Source organism: Vitis vinifera, chromosome 16, assembly GCF_030704535.1.
Source record: "Vitis vinifera cultivar Pinot Noir 40024 chromosome 16, ASM3070453v1".
Classification (NCBI taxonomy): domain Eukaryota; kingdom Viridiplantae; phylum Streptophyta; class Magnoliopsida; order Vitales; family Vitaceae; genus Vitis; species Vitis vinifera.
The window spans coordinates 4,195,318-4,222,625 of NC_081820.1; the positions used below are offsets into that span (position 1 = coordinate 4,195,318).

The following is a 27,308-nucleotide window of genomic DNA, read 5'->3' on the forward strand; positions in this document are numbered from 1 at the left end:
ATCATTGATTTTAAATTTATTTTATTTTATTTTATTTTATTTCTCCTACTTTTCCACAATTTTTTTTTTCCTACTAAGAACATTCCCTGAAGGTGAGGATTGAGAATGCAATGGGTTCATCTACACCGAAATCCACATCCAAGAACTGATGGTTCTCTCTGTGATGATGACAAGAACTGATGGAGCATTTAGACCGCAGGCAGAATTTAGTGGCAAGACATTAAGGGCTTGTTTGTTTCTGATTTTGCCGAAAAACAGTTTTTAAATTTTATTTTATGATGTATTGTAAAACAAAAATCGCTTTCAAAAACCTAAAATATTTTTAACCTAATTTTAATATTTTTAAATATGTTTTAAAAATAAATTTTAAATTTAATATTTTATTTTTAATCATTTTATATATTTATATAATTATTTTTTAAAATAAGTAAAATAAAAAAAGATTTAAATTTAATAAATTATTTTCATATCATACTCTAAACTCATTCCATTTATTTAACTATTTTATATAAAAATTAAATAATATAAAAATATACAAATTTCTTACTAATTTTTATTTTATTTAATTTTCTTTGAACATTTTTTTTTTGTCTTTCTTAGTACTTTTAGAACCAAACATAGGCTTAAGGTTTCTATACCCAAATGACATACCCCTTCATGTCCTATAATTGTGGGGGACTAGACTCAAGACCCTTTGGTTGTTCAGGACAAATAGATAACCCGTCTAGGATCACTCTGTCTGGATCAAGATAAAATCCGTCTGACATCAGAAGTGAGAAACTTTTCTTCTTCCATAATGCTAGACGGAATGGACAGACTGAGCCGGTTGGACTTGTCAGACGGGCAAATCCATCCAGTCAAGTCTTTAGGATTTTTGGCATGCGTGGTTAACCACGCCTGATGTCTGAGTGTCGGACTAGCCATTTGACGTTTAAGCGTCGGCCTAGTTGCCTGATGTTTGAGCTACATGGTCTAAGATTATTGGCATGACAGTTAACAGATGGCACCAGTCAACCGCCCTTACTTGATACGATTGCCCAGCCCACGCCGCAATAACGACGCTGACAGTCCACGCAATCATCATTACAAGATAAGGACGGTGTCATCAACTCTTTATAAACCCCTTAAAAAGCACGAACAAGTTACGCACATGCATACGGTCATTCTCTCCTAAAAATATTTAGAGTTATCCTCGTCTGACTTAAGCTTCGGTTGGGTGTGCCCAGACCACTTGTCCGGACATCCTTTTGTGTGGGGAAAAAGTTTGTCTGACTCCAATGAAGCTGGACGAACTCCTCCAGAAGCACGAACAAAGGAAGAAGTCCGCCTGACTCCAGTGCAGCTGGACGGACCTGACTCCAAATGGGAACGACACCAACAATGACCTCGACAAATAATCTATAGTTCATCTTTTTGTCGTTTGATCTTGATACCGAGCAGAAAGATGCTTTGTGAGGACTCTCAGTTCAAGATTCTACATTTTCGAAACATGAGAACACAGAGGAAGAACCTAGGTGAAAAAGTATGAATTATCCAAAATACTCTAAAACTTATTGCAATGGCTACTAAAAAATTTCAAGAATCAAGGACCATAAGATGTGGTGATGCAAGCATAAAAGCTCTTCCTCTAGGATCATCTCAAAAATTAAGATGGCAGGATGCATACAATTTCAGGAAGTTGAAGAGCCAGGTGCATAGTAAATAAGGAGATATGATACAACAGGTACAATTTATAGACACTAGCGGTGTTCCATGTACCTGTGAGTTGTTTGGATATATACAGAAATGCACGTGGAAATTCCTTGCTTCTGATGTGAGAGGTATGAAGGAAATGATGCAACTCTAGTCAAAGGGATCTATTCGTGGATCATGCTCGCTCGCCATTTCCATCCCAGTACAGAGGCATGTGGGGCACATGACCTGCAAAATAGATAAATTTATCCCTAGTTCACAAACTGGAAATTTCTGAAGTTTCAGTGTTGAACTTGGGTTGTATCATACCCCCACTAGAAGGAGGTGATAAAAAAAACAGCTATTTTCTCATCCATTTCTATTAATTTTCCCCGTGATTTTTCCCATAATAGAATTCAGCTAGAAATAAACATTGAAATCATGTCATCAAATGTCGAACCTTTCCTGCTCCTGAACAGTTTGAACATCTTTCGGTTTTAGGAGGTGATAGAGGCTGTCTTCCACCATTGACTGTTGAGACAGGTTCACTAAGAACAAGCGCTCCCGAGCTTGAACAGCGGGCACATGCAAGGTATCCTGTATCAATCAACAGATTAACTATGTAGGTAAATACAATGAGTGGACTCCTGTCTTCCTCATTATCAAATTCAACAATTTTAACTGAAAACTATTAGATTTAATTTCTGCTATCATCCAAATGATAAAACAGACATGACAGACTACAAGGCGGTATAGGGTTATGCACTGGAAGAAAATGTGAGGGGAGAATGCTCTCCAGGACAGAAAGGTACAACCGTACAAGTGGGAAAACTAGCATGTTTTCCATCTTCTTAAGGAGAGGATTCTGTTTGGTTGTCAGGAAGAAGAGGGAAAAGAAAGTTAAATTAGACTCATCAACCAATTCCTGGCCCTGAATAATTCTTTCAAAATTTCTCTTATCTATCTAAGGAATCAAACAAAGTATTAAGGTTACTGTTGCAGTCCTAATAAGTCCTTAATCAACCATAGGGATTTTGGACCCTGTTAAGCAGATTTAGCAAAAATGCATACAGAAAGCTTAGCACATACACAAAAACAACCACTTCAAAACAAGACATTAAAAGCAATAGTAAAAACCTAAAACTTTGCCATCTTGAAATGAGAGATCCCAAGATATGTACCAGTTCCAAGACAGTATTTGCATCTTTTTTTCTCCTGCTGTTTTACGTTGTTTATTTCAACAATCATCAAGGATGAGATCACTCCAACTGCCCCTCCAGAGAAAGATGCCACTATAGGATCTACCTGACTGCATTTTGGCAACTGACAAACTATTAACTACTGGAAGCTACAAACAGCAGTATATTTGATATCAATGATTTTCCCCCTAGAAAAGTCACATACAGCCCTTCACTAGTATGGAAATTCCAGAATACATTAAACCAATGTGATTTCCACTTGCATATCTCTATCAATACTTGCATAATTATTGAAACACCCCTTTGAATGTATAATTAGGCCTAGAAAATGATGTTAACTACCACAGTGAAAGAGAATAATAAGCCAGTGTGTGAAACCCCTATTTCAGAGCTTTGGTTTATGTTCTTGCAAAAAATACTAACATGAAACACCAGCCCACACCCCAGGGGAAAATTCTGCATTCTGTTTAGGTTTCTTAACAAAATAAGTTTTGATATTATGGCATTGAGGAAGGATATGCTACAGTGAATTAAATAAAAATTGGGATATAAGATTAATTTTTGTCCGGTGGCATGCATTTTCAAAACCCTTTTGCTCAATAAGGTTTCCAGAAGAAAAAGGACAAGTAAAAGTCCTTCATTTCAAGTTTTAACCAATTAAACCTGTCAACAACATTGTTTCCTTCCCCATCAGAGTGTCAAGGATGATTGGAAGCCACATCGAAGTGAAAACACAACTTCCATGACACTTGAAGGGATGTCAACAAAGAGGTACTTTATTCCACAACTTCCCCCTGTTCCTTCTTGGAAGCGATCAGAGAATGGACTGGAAGATGGTTAACTAAGTCATTCTTTTAGAATTACATGCGCACTAATCATGTTAAAAATAATTACAATCTACTGCAATTCTGAAAAAGAAAGAACTAAGAAGCTTCTTCTAAGAAAAAAAATCATGTCATGTTGCTTGGAAGCCCCGTCTCCCATTAGTGCTCCATATATTTTCTTATTGATTTAATGATTTTTTTAATTATGGAATTTTCAGAAAGATTTTAACTCCCTCCTGCCAGCCTAAGGCTTTGACTGCTCAAGAAATCTTTAGCACTTGTCTAGTTCCCCAAAGTTGAGCAAGTCCAGATTTGAACTTGTGTTCAGATTTTCACAAAATGACTTGTGATTGAATTGAATGGAAGGAAAATGAAAAAAAAGAAAACATAAAAAAAGGCTGGATTGGAGAATGGGTTTATTCTCCAGCTTTTTACTCATTTACTTATATTCTGGGACAGTACATCGTGCATCAAGACAAAGAATACAAGGTGAACAGCATAGAAAAAGGAGTGGGAAATTGATTGACCTTTGCTTCCTCAGTTGCCCATTTGCACTGGGATTATGGTAGAGGTTGTTCTCGTTTGGAATTGCATGGATTGTCCCTAGAGGCATTACAAATATGTAATCATCTTTCCTAGGGTTTGGGAGGGAGTCATGGAGGAAAAGCATCACATATAGCATCCTTGCTACATTGTGAGTTATCAAACTAGAGAAATGCTAGGAATCTTCAAGGACATGATGATGATAGACAATGTTCCAGGATAGCTGGTATTACCTCAGGACTATTTTTTTTATAATGGATGTACTACCTCAGGACTATGCAAATGTATTACCAAAGGGTTCTTTGATACCTTTAGCATTATCGCATCACTACCTCCTGAATGAAATAACAATTCCCCTTGAGATGCTTGATGCTCTGGTGAAGCATACAATTACTTGTAACATGTAGTAGCTTGATTATCACAAAACATAACTGTAAGCTTCTTAGTTTCAACACCTAGTCCTTTCAAAAGATTTTGTATTCACATGAGCTCACAAGTAGCATAAATAATAGCGCAACACTTTACCTTAGCACTAGAATTTTGTTTCTTATGTTTCCAGATTACCAAATAAGCTCCCATAAAAGTGTAATAGTCACTCACAGATCGTCTATCACATCAAAAACCAGCCTAATAAACATCTAAATTAGAGACAATGTCAAGTTTAGGGATTTCTTATACAAAATATTCATTCCAACTGTTCATTTCAGATATCTAAGAATACAGCAAACAACATCCCAGTGCACTTGCTTAGGACTCTCCATGGATTGACAAACAACACCAATAGCAACTAAATATATAAGTTTTCTAATAAGACACCTATATCTTCTTGTATCAGCAAAATTTAAACTATCTACACCATACAACTGTAAATTAGAATAGATAGACATATAATGAATAGTGATTACAGACTAGAGTATAGGTAATACCTCAACTGCATTGGAAGATGCACACTGCGGATAAAATCTTCATATGATGTGCCACCTAATCCCAACTTAAGCTCCAGCTGAGACAAGAAAGAAAAAAGCATTACAAACTGTGGTTCATGTCTCAACAAGAACCAAAACTTATTCACAGAAATTTTGTCCAGATTCCATTGCCCAGTATCTGAAGACATCCAACATGGAAAAAAGTAAGAAGCATTGAAATGCTTCCTGTTTCTCAATATCTTCTAGATCACATGTCCAACTTCTACTGCCATTCTAGTAACTAAGAATGGAACAATGAAGTAAAATTACACAGAAAAGAAAGAAAGATATATTAAAAAAATTATAGAAAAAGGAATAAAAAAAGAAAGAAAAATATGCATTTGCATCCACATGTACAAACATGTGTGTGCACACATAGAAAGAGAGATGCATGTCAAAATATTGGTTCGTCTAAACATTAACATTCTGAATTCATTGGTTGATTTATTTCGCTGATTATGATAATCCAAATTGGAAGATTACTTACAGTAGGTGCAAGTAAGCCACCAAAAATGATGATCCCAGCAAGAAGAGAGAAACAAGCAGCATAGTACAGTTTCAGATTTGCTGAACTCTGCATGGAATATATTTTATTAGTAAGAACCTTGAGTGAGAAGAAAAATATTGAATTCTAATGCTATATAATTTAAAGGAATGGAACACAAAGGGAAAACTTAGTGAAGAAAATAAGAACTCTCATTGAGAACAGAGTAGCCAAGAAAACTTTGTCAAATAATAGGTGTTGGCTAAGTATACAGTGTTGGCCCATTCCTTAACTGTTTAAGTCTTGCAAGTAATTGTAATTTAACATGGTATCATTGTTTCTAAGAAGTCTTGATTTAGACCTCTAGAAAAGCAATTATCATAGTCCTATTTCTATGTATCAGTATGGTTCTCCACAAGAAGGAAGGGTCCCCACATGAGGATGGCTTATAGCTTGATACACATTTCTTGGTTCAAATGAAAATTTAGAGGGAAGTGGTAGTTCATCAGAAAGCTCACCAAAGGAGGCAAAAATGGAATGAATGATGGAAAATTTTGGAGTTCATTTTCCTGTTCTTTTAGAATTCCAAGTTCAGCATTTTTAATTCTTTGTTGTATCCTCAGCCTGCGAACCTACAAAAATTAAGAAAAACCAGTATAAGAATTATGATGCCACAAACCCCAATAAGCATAGATTGACAGCATTCTGTGCTTTAATGATAAAGCAAAAGAAGATCAAACAAAAATCAGTTTGACAATCTCTTAAGAAGAGGTTGCAGTGAAAGTGTAAGGATTATAAAGTAACATTAGGATTGTATTTGACCACATGTCTTATGCCAGTGATATTAGATGCATATATCAAGTGCAAGAAGAGGAAAAGGGAAGGAAGCATGTTAAAATTAGGTGCAGTAATTCCTAAGGAATAAAAAAAAAAAAAAACATTTTTAAGCATAATGATAGGATAAGGGAAAAACTTGCAAGATTCCGATCGTCTATGAAATGAGATGTATGATTATCTTTAAAGAATAGTGATAGTTCCTTGAATAATTTTAAGGGAATAGACCATCACCTAAAGAAATTCAGAATGCTTTGACGAATTAAATTAAGAAAACATGTTATTTTGAAGACTAGAAATTTGAGATTTCAGAGCCAGAATTCTCTTTACTTCTTTTGCTTCTAATATGCAACAAAACTATAAGAGATTCAACTGGTACTAACACAAAATTTATGCACTGAATGTTTGGAAAAGAAGGTATCTAAAGTAACACTGAGGCAAGACACAAGAGATAGGGAGAATTAAGTAAAAATATGATAGAAGTCCAAGCTCTTTAAAGTTAAATATCAAATAATGAGAATAAACTTCTGCCAATCAGCAGTAGTTTTTCACTGACATTAACTGCTTTTCACTGACATCAACTGCTAATGGGGCAGGTGTGCTAACTGCAACATAATTGCAGTTTAGTTTTGCAAGAATTTCCTGTGTTTTAGTTCAATTTCGTAACCATTTCCTTTTTTCCTTGCATTTCCATCATTGGATCTGATTTTAGCTGCTACAAAATCTTCTGAAACTAGGAACAGCTCTTCGATATTTGGACATCCCCATGAATGTGGCACTGTAAGTTTGCACTGACAATGCTACTCAACAAATACATTTTGTATAGGATATTAACTGCTGCACTAGCCCATCTTTATCTCAACACTAGAAAACGGTGCCCAAAGAAAATTATACTGCCACACGTATGCTTTTTTGATAAGTAAGCAAAGGTATCATATTAGTAAGAGGTGCTAAAATAGCGGCCGAAGATGTACAAGAACAAGAAACTCACCCCCTTACAGCTGTAACCAAAAAAGAAAACTGACTAAATAAGATGTACAAAAAACAACAACACACCCCCCCCTCCCCCTACTGGGAACCCACCCAATCAACAAAATCTATTAACATTGAAGGACCAGTTTTTATAGACAGTTTGATCTCCAACCAAAGTAAAAAAAAAAAACAAAAGAAGCTTTCAACCGCTGCAAGGACAGCGCCCCATCTTCAAAGGCAACTCTGTTTCTAGCCTTCCAAACTGACCAAAACAAGCACAAAGGGCCAACTTTCCACACTGTTCTGTGCTTTTTGCCCACCCAAGCTCTATCCCAGCCCAAAAGGATCTCCCTTACTGAGGAAGGGAACACCCAACACACACCGAACAGGGTAAAAAACAGTTTTCACACCGAACAGGGTAAAAAACAGTTTTCACACCTCCCTCGTCTTTTCGCAATGGAGGAGAAGATGGTTAATAGTCTCCTCACAAACTTGGCACAAAAAGCATCTATTTCCTAAAGCCCATCCCTTCTTTTGAATTTGGTCTAAAGTTAGAGCCTTTCCCCATGAAGCTTCCCACACAAATAAACTAATTTTTGGCTGCACCCAAAAGTTGCCATCTTTGGACAGCAGCCACCTCACCCTATCCTTCTCATCCAACATCACTTTTTCCCCACACAAACGCCCCAGCAGGTTCTCCACCTCATCCAGCTCCCAATCATTGAAATGCCTATTGAAACAAGGGTTCCAACTCCCCCTCCTTTCCCCACTTGCTGAAACAGTCCATAAATCACTCACCCATGCCTCTTTAGCCACAGCTAAAGCAAATAAGGAAGTGAAAGAAACGCACAACGGTGAGGTTCCACACCACTTGTCCTTCCAAAAGCTCACCCTTTGGCCATTACCCACCACAAAAGAAATTCTAGAGCTACCAAGGTGGCTAAGTTTCCTAATTGCTTTCCACAACCCTACTCCATGCTCCTCACTAACCTCCTCATGGGAGCACCGCCCACCTCAATCCTCCCCATAGTTCCTTCTTATAACTTGGTTCCAAAAGGCCGCTCTTTCATTTGCAAAGCGCCACGTCCATTTTCCAAGGAGAGCCTTGTTGAGTGTAGCAAAGCTCTTAACCCCCAGCCCCCCTTCACATGTATTTAAACACACTGTCGACCACCTCACTAAATGAGGTTCTCGCTCAAGAGCCCCTCCTCCCCACATAAAGTCCCTCTAAATCTTCTCCAATCTCATTCTAACCATTCTTGGTTGATGGAGGATGGACATAAAATAAATAGGCAGGCTAGATAAGGAACTACGAATCAATGTAATTCTCCCACCCTTAGAGATATATTGCCACTTCCACATGGCCAACCTTTTGCGGAATCTTTCCTCAATGCCATCCCAAGCTGCCACGGAGTTAAAAGAAGCACCCAATGGCATCCCCAAGTAAGTATACGGCAAACAACCACCTTGCAGCCCAGCTCACAAGCCAAATCATCCACGTTCTCTACCCTTCCCACCGGGATCAGCTCATTTTTATTCAAATTAACCTTCAAACCAAAGATTGCCTCAAGCCACATTAACAAACAGCACAAAAACGTCATTTGCTCCTCCTATGCCTCACAAAAAATCAGAGTGTCATCAACAAACAGCAGGTGAGAGACCGCAACCCCTTCCCTATCTCTCCTCGAACTTGATAAGTCAATAAAAGACCACCACAGACTGCTCTCTTCAAGAGACAGCTGAGGGCCTCCATTGCTATCAAAAAAAGGTAAGGTGAGAGCGGGTCTCCTTGCCTTAGACCCCTAGAGCTTTGAAAAAACCTGAAGCTGTTCCGTTGACCAAAACAGAAAAACTGGCTGTGGATAAACACCACTTGATCCACTTTAACCACTTCTCCCCAAACCCCATTTTCTCCATAACCATAAGCAAAAAACGACCACTCCACATGATCGTAGGCTTTCTCAATGTCCAACTTACAAAGAATCACCCCTTCATTGCTTTTCAAGATCAAGTCTATTACTTCATTTGCAATGAGCATTGCATCCAATATTTGTCTGCCATCCACAAAAGCGTTTTGGGCCTTGGAGATCACCTTAGCTAACACCCCCTTCAGCCTATAATGCCACACGTATGCTTTTGATGATAACATAATGAAAGAAATCTCTTTTTGTTTGTTTTTTTTTTTGTTTGTGCGTTTTTAATGCAAAATTTTTTTCACATGCAAGCCTTTTTGAGAGAATATCATACCTCGAAAACTCACCTCCTCCATATGCAAGAAAATTTTGTTTCTCCGACTTCGAATATTATCCTGAATTTCTTGCAGTTCCATTTTGGCAAAATCCTGAACTGTTTCAGGTCCTTCAATAATACAAAAGCTGCACTCAAAGCATAACAAATGGACAAATCAATCATATATAAAACATTTTGTCTGTCACAGCTGAACTACATTTAAGCTCATCCACTGCAGACAACCCAATCATCCAGCATATTAATGGGCAATCAATGAACAAAATGTTTTATTTTTCACAGTGAATTGCAGAAAAGATAATTACACAAATCTAAGTGAGTAAGAAGACTGTAAAAGCAAGATTGGAAATTACACCTTTTCCTAGAAGGATATATTGTTCTTCTATGGCTTGCACATCTCTTTTTTGTTATTTTGTTTGATATTGTTGAATATAATGTATGTATAGTATACTATCTTTCCTTGTTAATATAGGTCACATGTATGGTAGTTAGGACTCCTAGCCTTGTATATATATATCTCTCAATTGTAAGTAGAGATTAGATGAATGAAAATAAGGTTTTTCTTCTTTCTCTCTCTCTCTCTCTTAACATGGTATCAGAGCCAAAGGAGAAAACCTAATTTTTCGGTTTAGCCGTGTACTCAATTCCGGCGAACCCTCTCTTCCCGAACCACCCCGGACAACCTCATCGCCGTCGGATCTCCACCACGCCGGCAACCCTTTCCGGCGAATTTTTCCGGCGACCGGCAACCCTTTCCAGCGAATTTTTCCGGCGACCTCTTTTCCGGGAACCGACCACATATTCCGAACCGCCGGAGGCTGATCTACACGCCAGTGGAAACCCCACCGGCAACCGGAGTTTCACGCGCCCCCACGCGCCGATCTTCCCTGTCGGACTGTCACCCACGCGCCGGCGCGTGACGGCGCGTGGCTCACTTTCCGGCCACGTCCGACACATCTCCAGGCTCGTCCGGCGGCGTCTTGGCCTTCTAGCCCTCCGGCAGCCCCCCCCGAGCCCTGCATCTCCACCTTTTGTTCTGTTTTTGGCTTTCTTGCCATTCCGACCACATCTGACAGGGCTTCCTCTCCATCTCCGAGGCTTGGGTACTGCTTCTCTTCCTCTCCAGGCACGTCACGACCTTTTTCTCCGTTGATTGCACCTCTCACAGCCGTGGTCTCACTGTTTGTCTCTCTCCGCCGAAATCTGCACCCGTCTTAGGGCTCTCTTCGATCCAAATACGTGAATATGACCACCAAAAATCAGATCTTTACCTCTGTTCTCTCTGGATCTCCTCTGATTACCTCAGAGAAATTGATTGGCAGTGAGAATTATCTCTCCTGGTCTGCCTCTGTTGAACTTTGGTTTATGGGTCAAGGATATGAAGATCACTTGGTTACCCAGGAGGCAGATATCCCTGAGGTTGACCGCGTACAGTGGAGGAAGATAGATGCCCAGTTATGTAGTGTATTATGGCAATCGGTTGATCCCCGGATTCTTCTTCATCTTCAGGCCTATAAAACTTGTTTTAAATTTTGGACTCAGGCCAAAGGATTATACACGAATGATATCCAACGTCTCTATAAGGTGGCTTCTGCTATTGTCCATCTCAGCCAACAGGACTTGGATCTATCTACTTATATTGGTCAGATTGCCTCTCTTAAGGAGCAGTTCTTGACTGTGATGCCTCTTACTCTTGATGTTGGGGCTCAACAAACGCAGCTTGACAAGTTCTTCATGGTCCTTACTCTTATTGGCCTCCGTCCGGATCTTGAGCCTATTCGTGATCAGATTCTTGGTAGTTCATCAGTTCCGTCCTTGGATGACGTGTTTGCTCGCCTCCTCCGTCTCTCGTCCACACAGACTTTGCCATCTGCTAGCGCTTCAGATTCTTCTGTGTTAGTTTCTCACACTACCTCTCGAGGAGGACGCAGTGGTACCCGAGGTAGAGGCCAACGTCCTCATTGCACCTATTGCAATAAACTTGGCCACACTCGTGATCGTTGCTATCAGTTACATGGAAGACCTCCTCGCACTGCCCATATGGCCCAGTCCTCTGATTCTCCGCTGCCTCAGCCTCCGAGCTCCTCTGCATCTCAGACATCTCAGGCTTCTATTGCCTCTGTTGCCCAGCTTGGTAATGCCTCTGCTTGCCTTACCCACACATCGTCTCTTGGACCCTGGATTCTAGATTCTGGAGCATCTGATCACCTATCTGGTAATAAGGATCTTTTCTCCTCTATTACTACTACCTCTGATTTACCTACTGTTACCTTAGCTAATGGTTCTCAAACTGTGGCTAAAGGTATTGGTTTGGCCCTTCCTCTGCCTTCTCTACCTCTCACTTCTGTCCTTTATACTCCTGAATGTCCTTTTAATCTTATTTCCATCAGCAAAATCACTCGTACTCTTAATTGCTCTATTACCTTTTCTGATAAATTTGTGACCTTGCAGGACCGGAGTACGGGGAAGACGATTGGCATAGGACGTGAGTCTCAAGGCCTCTATCACCTCACCTCAGATTCATCTCCTGCAGTTTGCATTTCCACTGATGCTCCTCTCCTCATTCACAATCGTCTGGGCCACCCTAGTCTCTCCAAGTTCCAGAAGATGGTTCCTCGTTTTTCCACTTTGTCGTCGCTTCCGTGTGAGTCATGTCAGCTTGGGAAACATACTCGTGTCTCGTTCCCAAAGCGTTTGAATAATCGGGCAAAGTCTCCTTTTGAGCTTGTCCACACTGATGTTTGGGGTCCTTGTCGGACTGCGTCTACTTTAGGATTTCAGTATTTTGTCACTTTCATTGATGACTATTCTCGATGTACTTGGTTATTTTTAATGAAAAATCGAGCTGAGTTATTCTCTATTTTCTAGAAATTTTATACTGAAATCCAAACCCAGTTCAATATTTCTATTCGTGTGTTACGCAGTGACAATGCCAGGGAATATTTTTCAGCCCAATTTACTTCGTTTATGTCTCATCATGGAATTCTTCATCAGTCTTCTTGTGCTCATACTCCTCAACAAAATGGGGTAGCTGAACGCAAGAATCGACATCTTGTTGAGACAGCTCGTACTCTCCTCCTCCATAGTCACGTTCCTTTTCGTTTTTGGGGGGACGCTATTCTTACCGCTTGTTATCTGATTAATCGTATGCCCTCCTCTGTCTTACACGATCAGATTCCTCACTCCCTTCTTTTCCCTGACCAACCACTTTATTTCCTTCCTCCTCGTGTCTTTGGTTGTACTTGCTTTGTTCATATTCTCACTCCTGGACAGGACAAGCTTTCCGCCAAAGCCATGAAGTGCCTCTTCTTGGGATATTCCAGACTTCAGAAGGGTTATCGTTGTTATTCCCTTGAGACTCATCGGTACTTTATCTCCGTTGATGTCACCTTCTTTGAGGACTCACCATTCTTTTCCACCACTTCTGAGTCTCTTCCCGTTTCTGAAGTCTTGCCCATTCCCATTGTCTCCCCACCTGAAGCTATGCCCCCTCGACCACTTCAGGTTTATCATCGTCGCCCGCGTGTTGTTGCTCCTCTCCCTTTTCCTGAGGCACCTGCTGACTCACTTCCTATCCCTTCGGCTTCACCTGCCCCGGCTCTGCCTTCTCCTCATGACTTACCCATTGCTGTTCGGAAAGGTACTCGCTCTACTCGTAACCCTCATCCTATTTACAATTTTTTGAGTTATCATCGATTATCTTCACCCTATTCTGCTTTTGTTTCTGCTATATCCTCTGTTTCTCTTCCCAAGAGCACCCATGAAGCTCTTTCCCATCCAGGCTGGCGACAGGCAATGGTGGATGAAATGGCTGCTCTGCACTCTAATGGCACTTGGGATCTTGTTGTTTTACCCCCTGGTAAATCTACAGTTGGTTGTCGTTGGGTCTATGCAGTTAAGGTTGGTCCTGATGGTCAGGTTGATCGCCTTAAGGCCCGCTTAGTTGCTAAAGGCTATACTCAAGTTTATGGTTCTGATTATGGTGACACATTCTCCCCTGTTGCCAAGATTGCTTCTGTCCGCTTGCTTCTCTCCATGGCTGCTATGTGCTCTTGGCCTCTTTATCAGCTGGATATTAAAAATGCTTTCCTTCATGGTGATCTTGTCGAGGAAGTTTATATGGAGCAACCTCCTGGTTTTGTTGCTCAGGGGGAGTCTGGTTTAGTGTGCAGGTTACGCCGTTCTCTATATGGCTTGAAACAATCTCCTCGAGCATGGTTTAGCCGTTTTAGTTCTGTTGTTCAAGAGTTTGGCATGCTTCGCAGTACAGCAGACCATTCAGTTTTTTATCATCATAACTCCTTGGGGCAGTGTATTTATCTGGTTGTTTATGTGGACGACATCGTCATTACAGGCAGTGATCAGGATGGTATACAGAAACTAAAGCAACATCTTTTTACCCACTTTCAGACCAAAGACTTGGGGAAACTCAAGTATTTCTTGGGAATTGAGATAGCTCAATCCAGTTCTGGTGTGGTCCTTTCTCAAAGGAAGTATGCTTTAGACATCCTGGAAGAAACCGGTATGTTAGACTGTAAACCGGTAGACACACCTATGGATCCGAATGTCAAACTTGTACCAGGACAGGGGGAGCCTTTAGGAGACCCTGGGAGATATCGACGGCTCGTAGGTAAATTGAACTATCTCACCATTACTCGTCCAGACATTTCTTTTCCTGTGAGTGTTGTTAGTCAATTCCTACAGTCACCATGTGATAGCCATTGGGATGCCGTAATCCGTATTCTTCGATATATCAAAAGTACACCAGGCCAAGGTGTATTGTACGAGAACAAAGGTCATACTCAAGTTGTTGGTTACACAGATGCAGATTGGGCTGGGTCACCCACAGATAGACGTTCCACTTCAGGGTACTGTGTTTTTATTGGAGGTAATCTAATATCTTGGAAGAGTAAGAAACAAGATGTAGTGGCCAGATCTAGCGCTGAAGCCGAGTATCGAGCTATGGCTTTGGCAACATGTGAACTCATATGGTTGAGACATCTTCTTCAGGAGTTGCGATTTGGAAAGGATGAACAGATGAAACTCATCTGTGATAACCAGGCCGCATTACATATTGCATCCAATCCAGTCTTCCATGAAAGGACCAAGCATATTGAAGTTGACTGTCATTTCATTAGAGAGAAGATCGCATCAGGATGTGTTGCTACAAGTTTTGTCAATTCAAATGATCAACTAGCAGACATCTTCACTAAATCTCTCAGAGGTCCTAGGATTAAATATATTTGTAACAAGCTTGGTGCATATGACGTATATGCTCCAGCTTGAGGGGGAGTGTTGAATATAATGTATGTATAGTATACTATCTTTCCTTGTTAATATAGGTCACATGTATGGTAGTTAGGACTCCTAGCCTTGTATATATATATCTCTCAATTGTAAGTAGAGATTAGATGAATGAAAATAAGGTTTTTCTTCTTTCTCTCTCTCTCTCTCTTAACAGATATATTCATTTTTTAATCTAAAAAAAAATTAAAAAACAAAAAAATAAAAAATTATATGGATAACCTCAGTAGATAATGTGATTAGGCAGGGCCAAGAAAAGGAGTTGCAATGCAATGAAGTTATATGCCAAGGAAACAGTGCATTGTTGCAGGATGAAAACTGCCAAATTATATCTAACAAAACTTCATCATCTAGAAAAAACGATTCAAATACTTGTACCTCCAGAAAGACCCATAAGAGAAAATCTTTTATCCAAGAAAAAGTCTCCCTAATTTGAAGGGCATAATTTGCTCACTTTTGACCTATAATTCTACATGACATGACAATTGAAGGCAACCATTTGATAAATTAAACTAAGAGCATAACTGTGTGAAAAAAAAATTAAAAAAAATGAACCTAACAAAATAGGATTATAGGACTCATAATTCAAATAGATATTGCTTACTTTGAACCCATTGGCCGAAATTGTTATTACTCGTATAAATATTGTCTACTTTGAACCCATTAGCCTTCACGCCATTAAAACGCATCTAACTACACGCATACTAGAAGAGTTGTCCTTATAAATGTCAAGAGCTTTCTTTCACACTATTATAAGGGATGACTCATCTGGTATTTGTAGACATATTTTAAAGTTGTGAGGGCTAGTGGACCTAAAGCAGACAATATTTATACGAAAATGTATGAAATTTGGCACCTTGTAAGCCTATGAGCCATGACAAGGCAATCATGGTTATATAGGAGAGTGATTGTGATGTCTCAAATCACCAAGTAAAAGTTTTTGGCAATTATAAGGAGTGATTCTTCTACTAAGTGCAGACATGTTTTAAAGCTGTGAGGGTTAGTTAGCCCAAAGTGCAGGTTGTGAGGGGTAATTTAATTTGCCTAATTTTAATTCACATAAAACCAGTCATTCATGTTATTTCCATTTTTATGTCATATAATGGACAAACATGCTTTTTTTTATAAGATAAAGACATGCTTTTTTAAGCAAAATACTTTGGCTTGGGGAAATAGAGTTTATGTGGTTCGTGTTACTTTTTCTTGAGAAACTTCTGTCATTTTCCCCACGAAGTATTGTGCAAACAAGCTCAGTAGAATTGCGTGCTGGGCTATTGAAGCTCAACTTGGTTGAACATAAGTAGAGCCCAGGAAAAAAATCGAGCTTAACACGAGCTTAGCTAGCCTGTTCAAGCTAGGTTCAGCATCCAGAGAGTAATTTCCATTTCTGTAAGTTGTTTGACGTTTTTATACTGTATTTGTGATTCCTTTCCATTTATAATCCAATTGAAATAACATAGAAAACTTATTTGATAAATGGTTTGTTTTCATAGTTTTTCACATCCTAAAAAATTCAAGCACTTAAACAATTGAAAGCAATCTAAAAATAAACATATTCAGTGGTTTTCATCTTCTCAAAGGAACACCGCCAAACAAGTCCTGAGTTGTTCTTCTGCCAAAGCCAATGTTCTTGGAACCAAAATATCTCCTCTTTCACTTCCCAATTCTTCTTTTTCTTCCAATAGAGGACAGAACATATATATAGAAAGAGATAGAGAGGAAAAAAAATTCAAGTTGGAAATACCCAGTGTCGTTTTTATCAGCAGATTCGGAATCGACCGAAGGTGCAAAAGCAGAAGCCTCCGGCCCAGACACCATGGCTCGCCATTTCAGATCCGATTTGAGCTTTCCTTGATGAAATCTGGAGTTTGAGTACCGATAAGACGTCGTTGGAGAGTACGAAACCGCCAAAATTCGACCAGTATAAACCATCTTCTAATCACACAGCTCTCCTCTCTCTCTCTAGAAATTACACAGCTCTCTACTTTCTTTCTCTCACTTTCCTCAGTTTCTCTCTTGCCAAACACAAAGTTCCCTTCGTTCTTAGTTCCTACACATTCTCTGTTCGTAGGAGCACAGATTTCTTGTGTGCTCACTGGACATCTTTCAATTTGTTATTATTATTTTATTTTATTTTTTATATATATTAGCATTAAGGTATGGTGGAAATGGAAGTGGTATCCACGTGGAAGAACATGATTGGTTCAATCCGAATGGGATTTTTTTGAACTTGAGTGGAGCATGTTCCTTATGGTTTGGAAATTCATAAAATCTGAAAAATATTTTCATACTGAAATAAAGTGAAAATAATTACAAAAACAAAAACAAAAATTGAATCTGATTTTTCTCAAAAAAAAAAAAAAAAAAAAAATTGGAACAAAAAAGGCCCCAAAGGGTTTGCCCCCTCAAAGGTCCACTCCACCTCTTTGTAAATACCAGACTATGCTATGAGTAGTTCACTTGCTGAGCTAGGCATCACCCAACAACTCCAAAGCAAGAATCAGAAACCAACAAATCCCACAGCCTACCTCACAACGTATTAGTAGCTGATTTTCTGTCTCTTCATCACTTTGCCAAGCAACACTAACTTGTCATGACTCCACCCCCTCTTAATCAACTGATCTGGTGAAGATAAATAAGAAATTATCAGCCCAATGGATGTGACTCTAGGTAGACTTCGTACATACAACCTGTCCTCCCAGTTTCATCTGAGTCCAGCATTCGAGTAACTGCAAGGTCAGGGCTTGATGGAGAAATTTGAGCTCATATGGCATCACATTGCACAGGCATCCCAAAGGTTTCAACTTATCTCAACTGAAAATAAACAAAATGACAGTACATTTGATAATAAGGGCATCCACAGATTGTTCCAAGTGTGTTCCCACTTCCCTGGAGTCAGAAGAATTAACAAGAGTTTCTAGGTAGACTTTGTACATACAACATGTCCTTCCAGTTTCATCTGAGTCCAGTGTTTGAGTAACTGCAAGGTCAAGGCTTGATGGAGAAATTTGAGCTCATACTGCATCACATTGCACAAGCATCCCAAAGGTTCAAACTTAGCTCAACTGAAAATAAATGATATGACAGTACATTTGATAATAAGGGCATCCACAGATTGTTCCAAGTGTGTTCCCACATCCCTGAGTCAGAAGAATTAACAAGAGTTTCAGAAACACAACAGAAGTGAAAATCTAAAAGTGCACAAATGGGAACTTGAAGGAATCAAACAACCATAAAAAAATTCATTCCAAGTAGAAAATAGCTGTGCATAATTTGTTACATAATAACGTTATAATAATCCAAACAAAATCACCAACTCAAGTGAGGCTCAAAATCTACTAATCAAAACACATTCTTGTTAAATCAAGCATAATTAAATGATTTATGAATTATATGTAGGATGATTGCACATCTAAAATTAATCGAGATTGATAAAGATGAATTCATTCTTTCTTTTGCAACATTGGAAATGAAACACTGAACCGTTTGTCTTCTATAACATTTAAAAGTTTCATTCCAAATGATCCTTAAAACATATGAAGATGAATTGTGAGATAACCCCTGTTTGATAAAAACACACCACTCAATCTATCCTACAAGTATCTCATATTTCATTTCACACTCTTGGAAAACAGATGGGTGCATTTAGAAACTTCCCATGTCCAGAATCTAGTCATACAACAAATTGACCTAAATAATTTGGACCATAACTTATAAACTTAGTTGTTAAACCCAATTCCACAACATTTAGACTCAATGTTGCTTTTCAAAACAATGAGAGGATGGACATCAGGAAATATTGGATAAGTACTCAATTTTTTTTTAAACATGTCATTGTATCAGACACCACCCAAGCTATCAAGTAGAAGACCCGAGTCCTTGGGACTAGAGGATCTAAAACTCCAACCCAAGCAATCTACATTATAAATAAGTAGGATAATCAGAAACCTAAGAAACCTCTATCCAACAAAAGCATCAAATCAGATATTCAGAATCATTCAGCTGTGGCACATAGAATCTTCTAAATGGGCCATATAGCAGTTGATCCTCCATAATGGTTGTGTCAAGTCTTCATTGTACACCTCCAAAACCATTTTCCATGTTTGAACCTAAGATACAAATTCAAAAATTAACTGGCAGTCTGAGGACATAAGCTTTAGTTGAAGACTAACAGGTTGGTAAAAACATAGATATCTCAAGTAGGAATGCACTAGTACATCTTGGATTCAAGATATTGCTAGCATGTACCAAGATTGAATCTGTACATTTCTCTCAAGATTGAATCTATATTTTGCTCCAACAATGGAATATTTCCAAACAGTCAACCCTGAATGTTTCTTATTTGCAGATAATTAATGTAAAAAGGGAAAAAGAAAAGCAAGAAACTTGGTTTCACTAGATGCTGTTCTAATTTAGCATTGTCTAGGATCCAACAAAATGATCATTTGGCTTAGCTTAGTTCAGCTGAGATTCTCATTTCCAAGAAACAAAATAGGAATTGAAGTTGAGTGTGTATGAGTGTGTAACAGTATAAGAGAGAGATATATATCATGGACTTGATTGCCTTAAACACATACTCATGTCATCTTAATAATTCTTCCAAACCACCCTATCCTCTGCTTGCTTGTTGAGAAGTCAGATGGAAACTGAAGTTTTGGAGAGGTACAACTATATAGGTCTGAAATAGTAGTTGAAAGATCTATTTTGCTGCCATGGAAATGAAGGATCAGAAGAACAAACTCTTAATCCTACAATCTTGGTAGTTGGTCACTTGCTTGTCACAAGCTTCCAAACTTTCTTTCATTCTTCATATCCACTGTCATTTCTGATCTTAATTTTATAGTTTCTATTAAACAAATCTTCACTCACCATGTACGACTAGCACATAATCCATTACATGAACTTTTCATTATATTTGGCATCCATAAAATTTTTAATACTCTCTTTTTGTCTATAAATCATGCATGTTCAAAAGCTAGAGTGAAGAGTTGCAACTAATTTTCATGCTCATCAGCAAAATTCGTCAACAGTGGGTTCTAAGCCAACTATGCATCATTTTGGTCAATATCTCATAATGGCGATATATGATTACTCTTGAGACAAGCTACTACAAAAAGGGCAAAAGAAAGAGAGGCTTACAGTTAAAATTTCCCACTTAAATCCACATTAGTACTCCAGACATTTATCAAAAACTCATCTCCTGGAGTCCTGCCAATGATGAAGATCATAGATTTAAGGCTTCCTTGTGTGTTATCAGTTCTATTGGGAAGGAGAAGCTGTTGCATAAATTGGAGAAACTATAGAGGGCGAAGTCAATCCATCCTCTTTTAACCCATATGGAGAGTATTTCTCCACTCTTTCCTGCAGCATCAGGATTTTGTTTTTTCTCTGGCAATATATCGTCTTTATAACTCAGTCAAACAACAGCTCCAATGATTTATTTTTACTTACACAACAATGATACTCAATTACTTGGGTACCAATTCCAAGCTTCAGACTGCACCAATTAAAAGCCCAAAATTGGTCCACTGGATTTCTCCTCTACAGTCTCCTCCAATCTGAATTCTGGATATCCCCTTTTAATCAAACCAAACCCAATGAAATATCATTTATGCATCAATTTTGCAGTTTCCCATGAATTTCTCGCATCAATAATTTGGAGTCATCAACAATGCGTTTACTTTCATAAACTATGTATCTACATAATTCATGTCTCGGTTCTGGCTTGAGTGATCGCAATTCAGTGAGAGGACTATTGATCGCATGTTTACGGCACAACTCTCTGGCTGGCAGCACATGCTTAAACCAGAAGTCAGATAATGCTATTTTGAGAACATCCCAATATTCTGCATCCCGGTATAAGCGGAATAAACTGCTTCCATTAAGGGTCCAAACATAGAAATCCATCCAATCCCGATCCATTATCTCCATTAAACCTTGAGCTTGGGGAATATAATAAAGGGGAACTCGAGACCAAGGTGAAGCTATGCTCTTATCTCCATTAAAAAAAGGGCACTTTATCTCCAGCACTCCTCTGGAATGCAATCCATAGACAAGACTGTCAACTATCCCATCTGGTGAAGCTGCAAGCCAATTGTCCTCTGGATCTTTCTTACCATAGACCTGAAATTCAGGAAACAGGACAGTATTTCCTGTTATCAGCTTGTACCTTTCAAGTGCTTCCTCTTCTTTAATGTTACTCCAACAAGTAGCTAGGTTTCCGCTGAATGGCTTAGTTGCCCCCAACTTTTCTAACCAGAGCTGGACTCTTCGGCGAGGCCAAAAACCAACAGCCCCACCAAAAGTGCTTGCAGTCAGTTTATGCTTTCTCTGTTCTTGCCAGTTCTTGAACCAGTGCTGAAAACCACTTGATTGAAGAACAGAATAAGTCTCACCAGATAACAAATTGGGAGAATGATCAAAACAGACTGGAACTTTCCTAGAGGAATGACTACAAAATTGACTATTGGAAGTAAGCTCTTTATATCTTGGCTCTAAAAAATTCTGGCTGTGATAGTTTCTCAGTTCTGAAAAATTCCATGTACATAAGTTTCTTTCTTTGCCTGTTGCCTGGTTGCTGACTCTCAATAGGGGCCTCTGCCCCCCAGAGGCACGTGTCCGGCTGTGGCATGCATCATGCATCATAGCATGGGCCGTGGCACGAGTCATGGCACCAGCCGTGACATGCGTCACACATCATGTCATAATTAAACCTATATTATGGTGGCTCCTGCTTATCTGGTATGACAAATGGACAATGAAGGAGCAAGATGCAAATTTGTCACTGTCCAGGGAAAACATATATCAGTAAAAAATTAAAAAAAGAAAAAAGAAAAACTGGGAGAGAATCTTGATAAACAATGAAAACTGAATAGAATTGAATATAAATATCTAGAACTTCACACAAGGAGAAATTCTCTTCACATGAGGAATAAAATTTGGAAGTTCCATGAACAATGCATAAATGGAATATCTTGCATCCATAACGCGTTGCTCAACAAGGCCCGGACACCAAGTCATACCATCATACAAACTTTACATTACGTCCTGACTGATCTAATCTTAATTTGATTCCATACAAATTCTTCCTAAGCTGCAACAACCTTATGAAGATGAGATGATAAAGTCTGATGTGCTAACCAAAAAAAGAAGAATTTTGGGTAAAGATGAAATTCATAAAGGTCCCCTACTCAGTCTTGCTTCATCCAACTGGGATTCTGTCATGAAGAAGTTGTTCCAAGTTGGCTATTGTAACAGAAAAGAATAATTGGGTTTTTTATTATTTAGAAAAACAAAAAAAAAAAAAAATAATGTCAGAAGATATTTAAAAAATAAAAGATGATATTCCTCTGAAATCATCAAAGCATTAATTCGAATTCACCATTATAAGTACTATTTTTTATTTATTTGAGACTACTTCTAAGTCTTCTTTTTAGTAGGCAAAGACTACTTCAATAATATAGTTTCATGTTCTTTCTTCCCACTCACATATTCTTGAAAGCTTTTGTTTTCAGTTAGAATTAGATGCATACGGTGATTAAATCATGCTAACTAACTATTTAAATCTAATAAATATGACCCATCAAATTGTTCTTCTCATTCCTTTTTCTTTCTCTTTCAATTTTAAACATGGATTAAAACAACATAATTGTCGTGAGGATTGAGAGGATCCAGAATGGCATATCAGATCCATGAGATTACATCATGACATACAACATTTAGCCAAACCATTTCAATACTTAATACAAGTAACAAGAAGACAGAGGCCATGAACCAAACACAGTAATGGTCCCATAAGGTAGTCCACCCACATTCAACCGCATCCAGGAGATCAACTTTTCTTTATTAAAAAGCCCAATTAGCCAATTCAAATCTATCTCTGCTAACATCTCTATGTCAAAATTTCCTAGAAGAATGCTATAGCTCTGCAAGAATTTCTACAAATTACTTCTCAGGCTAGAAACAATGACATGGATGTTAATTATCAAAAAAAAAAAAAAAAAACATTACTCATCTCCCCCATTCACAACAAAAATAAGTAAATAAATAAATCAAGCCCAATAATCCATACCTTAGGTTGAACAAAAACAAACACTCAAACAATGCATAAATTCAATCTATCATTCACAAAAAAAAATTAACAATTGAAAATCACATCAATTACTTAGACCATGCTGTAGTGTTTGCATCAAAACCAATTTAATTACACAAGAAAAACAAAATATCAGAAACCCCATAAAATTATTGCAGATTTAGCACAGACATTGGGTTCATGAGTGGCTCCAGAAACAGGGGAAGCAGTCTGAGTGTTAACAAATGCATATAAAACGACAAATTTTACAGATATAATATTTCGATAATCGCACAGAAACAGAAAGCGCGAATCAAAAATCATAAACTAGAAATTAGAAAGAAAAAAAAAAGCAGAGGAATAGCGAGACGGGGAGAGAGAAGGGAGGAACTGACCAAGGAAATCTTGTAACCAGCATAGAATCGGAACCAAGCTAGGGTTTTTTGAAATATGAAAACCCTTAGAGCTTGCTCTCGTTTCTACACAGATTAAAACCCTACAATTTGCACAGAGAGAGAGAGAGACAGAGACGAGGGTTTTGAGAGAGAAATGGAGGGACCCGTTTCAAAATTGGGCTTGGTAAATGAGTTCGGGTTCGGGTCCGGGTCCGGGTCAATCTAAAATAAAAACTAATTAACAACTTAATCAATATAAAAATTTAAGATAATATATTATATTTTTATTAAATAAATTTATAATTATTATGAACAAAACAATTTCATTAACAATAATATGAGCCCGCTTGACAATGATTTTAGGAAGTGTTTTTAATCTTTTTAATACTTAATATTTTTTATTCTTCAAGTGTTTGCAATGTAAGAAACGTTTTGTAAAATAACTATCAAATGTACTCGTATTTGATAGTAATCTTAGAAAGTGTTTATAATATTTCTAATTTTCAAATATTAAAAAACCTAGAAACACTTTCTAAAATATCTGTTAAATATACTCTAAATTTGTTTCCATCATATGAGTAAATTACAAGTTTTTTTACTAATCTTCTTTTAATCATATATTAATCTTAACTGATCTATGATATTATTCAAATCAAATTTTATGTCTCCATCATTCCCTACGTTTGCTTTCTTTGAAAAATCTTGCGAAAATATATTTTTTTTCAAATTTGAAGGTGTTTATTTATTTTTAACTTTTTGCTTAAAGCAATTTACTTTTAGACTTTAATTAATTTATTTATTTTTATTTTCATGACTTATTATCATTTTTTTTGCTAAATAGAAAAAAAATATCTTGCAAAAATATATTCTTTTTCAAAATTGAGGGTATTTATTTATTTTCAACTTTTTGCTAAAAGCAATTTACTTTCAGACTTTAATTTGTTTATTTTTTTCATAACTTATTATAAATTTTTTGTTGAATATAAAAAATAAAAATATTTGACTTTTTTTAGATGAAAAAAATAATATATTGATTTTTCTTTATTTTTTAATGTTTAATATAAATAAAATATTATAAAAACAAATGCCTTAATACTTAACACTATTAAACATTATTTAGTTTTAAGTTTTATTTAAAATTAAGTTAAAAAAACAAACACTAGCTTAAAGGCTTTTGATTAACACTTAAAAACAAATATAACAAAAACCCCTTCATTGATTGCAAAAGCAATCAACCTTGTTGACTTTTCAAAGCTTCTTGATGACAATAAGATTACGATAAACCGATTTGAAATCTTTTTTTCCTTTTTTTATTTTTTATTTTAAATATTTTTTATTTTTAATTTTTTTTTTAGACATCCCCCCTCCCCCCCCTTTTTTTTTTTTTTATTGTGATTGTAAACCTAATGTTGTTTTTACATTTAAAATCATACTCAAAACTTTTACATTCATGGTTCTAAGAAGTCAGGAAGAAAAAAAAAGGCATTGTTGTTGATCCATGGCATGTATAACATGTTGACATCATTGTTTCCTTTGTTGTCCTCAATTTCTTTAGTCAATTTATTATCAATTAGGGGATGATGAAGCATGCCTGGATGTGAACTAAGGGAAGAATATGATATCATCATAAGAGAAACCTTATACTGCTTAACTTGACTAAAATTAGACTAGAAAACTAATTGAATATTGAGTTGAAGTTCTTCATTTGTTTGAGGAAGAAGAAAATATGGTTTCTAGGTTGCAAATTTATGCTTTCATACTATATGAAAATAAAATATACAGAATTGTTTGAGGAAGTATTAATCTTTCATTGATGAATAAGTATAAATGTCTATAGGCTTACATTAATCAATAAAAAATAGCAACTATAGAAGCTAACAAAGGAAAGTTGAATAGGTATAAATATCTATATTTAGTAACATTATTTGGATTACTACAAGAAATAATTCATTGTTATTACATTAAATATCTTCACAATCATAGGCATTATTATTGGAATAATTTCCTTTGGCATTGATAATAACAACAATTGAATTAAGAAAAGAAGTCTGTAAGTGATCTGTCATTAATTGTTTAGGCTATGAATAGAAGAACTATTTATATAAGGGTAATAGCCAATTATGTAACAAGATGACATGTTGGTTGAGTGGTTACAATTGAGTAGCAACTTGTATAATAATCTAGAAACGACCAACTATTAGTTAACTATCTTACAACCCCCCTCAAACTCAAGGTAGCTAATGATTCTACTTTGAGTTTGGTTTTAAGATCAACAAACTTGGAACTTGGAATGACCTTGGTGAATATGTCAGCAACTTGATCCATGAAAGGCACTTGTTTTACTTCTATGAGCTTTCAAATGACTTTCTCTTTAACAAAATATAAATCTAACTTAATATGCTTTGTTTAAGCTTGTTGTATTGGATTTGCAAACAACATCATAGTACTCAAATTGTCACACCATAGTATTGGCATTTTGCGTAGAGGAATTTGAAGTTTAGTGAGCAAGGATTGAAGGCAAGTGATTTTTGTAGTGAGATTAGCAAGATTAGGCAATAATCAACTTCATTAGTGGACATTGAGACTATTGATTGTTTCTTTGAATGTCGGGATATGAGATTTTAGCCTAGATATACACAATAACATGTTGTTGATCTTCAATCATTATGATCAACTGCCCAATCTGCATCACTAAACCTCTTAAATGAAGCACATGGTCAACTGAACTAGCCAAGTAATGAAGATTTATTTTAACCACCTTCCAATGAGCTTTCAAAGGGTTTTTTTGTGTGCATATATTGGCATACTCAATTAATAGAGAAGCTAATTTTGGGTCTAGTAATGGTCACATATTGTAAGGCTCCAACAATACTTCTATAAAGTTGAGGATAGGCTACAACATCACTTCCAAAAGTTGTCAAAGTTTGACCACTATTCATTGGAGAGGAAAATCCTTCAACAAATTGCATTTTAGCTCAAGCCAACATATCTCTAATATATTTCATTTGTGACAAATGTAACCCATTTGAAGTGTGAGTGACTTGAATACCTAAGAAGTAATTGATTAGACCAAGATCTTTAAAGGCAAACTCTTTGTGCAACTTTGTAACAAGATCAATGATGAATTGAGCTTCAATACTAGTGACTAATATAGTGTCTACATAGATTAAAACAAAGGTAGAGTGAGCTACTATAATTCTAATGAAGAGAGATTGATCAACTTTAGAAGATTGAAAGCCAAAGAGAACCAATGTAGACTAAAGTTTATCACACTAGGCTATAGGAGCCTGCTTCAAACCATATAGGGCCTTGTGTAGTTTACACCTTTTCTAGGCACTTCGGATCTTCAAATTATAGGGGTTGAAACATGTAAACCTCTTTTTTCAAGGTACCATTAAGAAAGACATTATCGATGTCCAATTGTCTGACATTCCATCACTTAGAAAAAGTTTGAGTGGGAACAACTTTGATGGTGGTAAGCTTCACAACAGGGTTGAAGGTTTACGAAAAATCGAAGTTAGCAAGTTGGTGGAAACCTTTAGTTACTAACTGTGCTTTTTAATTTTGAAGGGATAGCCTTTTTGTTAGCTAGAAGTAATTTTAAGGACCAAGTTGCATTCTTTAAGAGAGTCATGTACTCCTCAACTGTTTTCCAATGCTCATGTTGAAGAGCTTCTTCAACCGTTGAAGGTTCTTTCTAAGCAATGTAGACTTTAGGTTTGTGAATACTAGATATGGATCAAGTATAAACTCAAGAAGTGGAAGACATTGAAGGCAATTGGAGACTATTATTAACATA

General features: G+C 37.2%; 1 protein-coding gene across 4 annotated transcripts; it reads right to left on the bottom strand.

Moving 5' to 3' along the window:
- Nucleotides 1-1,599: 1,599 nt before the first annotated feature.
- LOC100261377 (protein ORANGE-GREEN, chloroplastic) lies at nucleotides 1,600-23,650 on the bottom strand. Of its 4 annotated transcripts, XM_059733701.1 has the most exons (10): nucleotides 23,510-23,632; nucleotides 22,234-22,288; nucleotides 16,788-18,183; nucleotides 9,753-9,867; nucleotides 6,205-6,318; nucleotides 5,690-5,776; nucleotides 5,164-5,240; nucleotides 2,853-2,980; nucleotides 2,132-2,268; nucleotides 1,600-1,920 (listed from the first exon to the last, which is right to left on the bottom strand). In XM_059733701.1, exons 3-10 carry the CDS (start codon nucleotides 16,973-16,975, stop codon nucleotides 1,843-1,845), a joined length of 924 nt encoding a protein of 307 aa, XP_059589684.1. In that variant the 5' UTR covers nucleotides 16,976-18,183; nucleotides 22,234-22,288; nucleotides 23,510-23,632; the 3' UTR covers nucleotides 1,600-1,842. The 4 variants fall into 4 exon arrangements, 3 of the variants coding, with proteins under 3 accessions (XP_059589684.1, XP_002280857.2, XP_059589683.1); XM_002280821.5 differs by lacking the exon at nucleotides 22,234-22,288 and having other exon boundaries at nucleotides 23,510-23,635; XR_009464454.1 differs by lacking the exons at nucleotides 1,600-1,920; nucleotides 2,132-2,268; nucleotides 2,853-2,980; ... (3 more) ...; nucleotides 9,753-9,867; nucleotides 22,234-22,288 and adding an exon at nucleotides 20,183-21,827 and having other exon boundaries at nucleotides 16,490-18,183; nucleotides 23,510-23,650.
- Nucleotides 23,651-27,308: the final 3,658 nt, after the last annotated feature.

Coding starts and splice junctions, on each gene's coding strand:
- LOC100261377 (XM_059733700.1), bottom strand. CDS start 21,712: ATGACTCGTGCCACGGCCCATGCTATGATGCATGATGCATGCCACAGC.